A 1,498-nucleotide genomic window follows, 5' to 3' on the forward strand; every position below is an offset into this window, starting at 1 on the left:
CCTAACATTTTTTATTCTTTAAAGAATTTTGAGAACTTAGTTCAGAGAATAGGTTTGAAAAAAAAAAAATGATCGCGTGGAAGTGACGATAAGTCAATAGAATCCATGAGACCCCAATGCTGTGTTTTTATATTATTATAGGTAAATAATTTAGACTAACACTAACACCATTATTGCCCCTCCAGGGATTAACACTCATGAAATAAAAGGAAAATATATGCATGTTCTTTTGAATGAAAAGTCTCACAATTTTCAGCCCCCCTTTTCCACCCTAATAACATTTTAATTATAATCGTAAAATACACTCGGGACACCTGCAGTATAGCACGAGCAGATCCCGATGTAAACATCAGGTTTTGCCTTAACATTAGTTAAGTTGTAGTATTTATAAATAATTTTATTGTATTCCATGTTCTATATGTTATAGTAATTATTATAAAAAATAAAATTTTGAAGTGAATATCCATCTTTGTTTAATAATTATTTCTCAATGAAATATTACTAAGAGTTAGTTTTTAATTGAAATATATTTTTTACAGCCTCCATTTGTGATAACGTTGGAAGACATTGAACTTGTACACTTTGAGAGAGTTCAGTTCCACCTTAAAAATTTTGATATGATTTTTGTTTTTAAAGATTACCATAGGAAAGTAGCAATGGTTAACGCAATACCGATGAATCTTCTTGATCATGTTAAAGAATGGCTCAAGTAAGTATAAGTTTGTTTAACTGTTGTTTCTAGTTATTTATGCACTAGAAAAATATTTTTTAACAATTCAAATTCTATGATCAATTTGGAGATATTTTTTGATTTTTGGTTGAATTTTTCACTATGATAAAATCAATATTATCAAATTTATTGTTATTATTGTTTTATAATCTTTAAATTTCTTTCTTGAGACTGGTAATTGTTTACTAAATAATTCAAAAACACTATCCAAAATTATAGTCTCAAAACATTTATTTCATTCACATATATTCATATTTATTCATTATTATTGTTATTTTTACAATAGCATTGTCAACTAATTTTCTTGGAGGGATGGAAACAATGACATTTTTATCAGAAATGACTGATTATTAAACAAGTTATTTTTACTGTTGACATTTAAATTATTCAAAGTTAGTCACTACGTCGCTTATTCATTTCTCATTTCTCATTCTGCTGTTGTACTTTAGGGTAGTCCTATTATAGTTCCTATCTACGACACAGCTGACATACTAACACTGTACTCACCACGTATGCACATTAGTAAATAATGACCATTCCATTATATTCCAAACCCTCCAATCGCACAAATCTGATCAAATCACCTTTACTCTTAGTCATAAACATATAACTTCCTGTCCTACTGTATATTCTAATGATTTTCCACTTATTCCTGTCGAATAGATCCCACTACCTAGGACTACATCTGGACAAAGGATTAACTTTGAATCCTCACACTAGACTGAAAATACAGGAAACTGCTTGATTCCGGCTATTACAACATTTACT

General features: G+C 29.0%; 1 protein-coding gene across 1 annotated transcript in view; it reads left to right on the forward strand.

Annotated features, from left to right (window-relative positions):
- The window catches only part of LOC136797310 (FACT complex subunit spt16-like), a 3,990-nt gene extending 3,248 nt beyond the window's left edge, over positions 1-742 (forward strand). Inside the window, exon 3 of the mRNA XM_067053550.1 lies at positions 540-742. Coding sequence (XP_066909651.1) covers positions 540-713 — 174 coding nt within the window. The 3' untranslated portion in view covers positions 714-742. The remainder of the gene's footprint in view (positions 1-539) is intronic.
- The last annotated feature ends 756 nt before the right edge of the window (positions 743-1,498 follow it).

This window comes from Halyomorpha halys, unplaced genomic scaffold, assembly GCF_000696795.3.
Source record: "Halyomorpha halys isolate HHAL.00 unplaced genomic scaffold, Hhal_1.1 Scaffold3785.1, whole genome shotgun sequence".
Taxonomy (NCBI): Eukaryota; Metazoa; Arthropoda; class Insecta; order Hemiptera; family Pentatomidae; genus Halyomorpha; species Halyomorpha halys.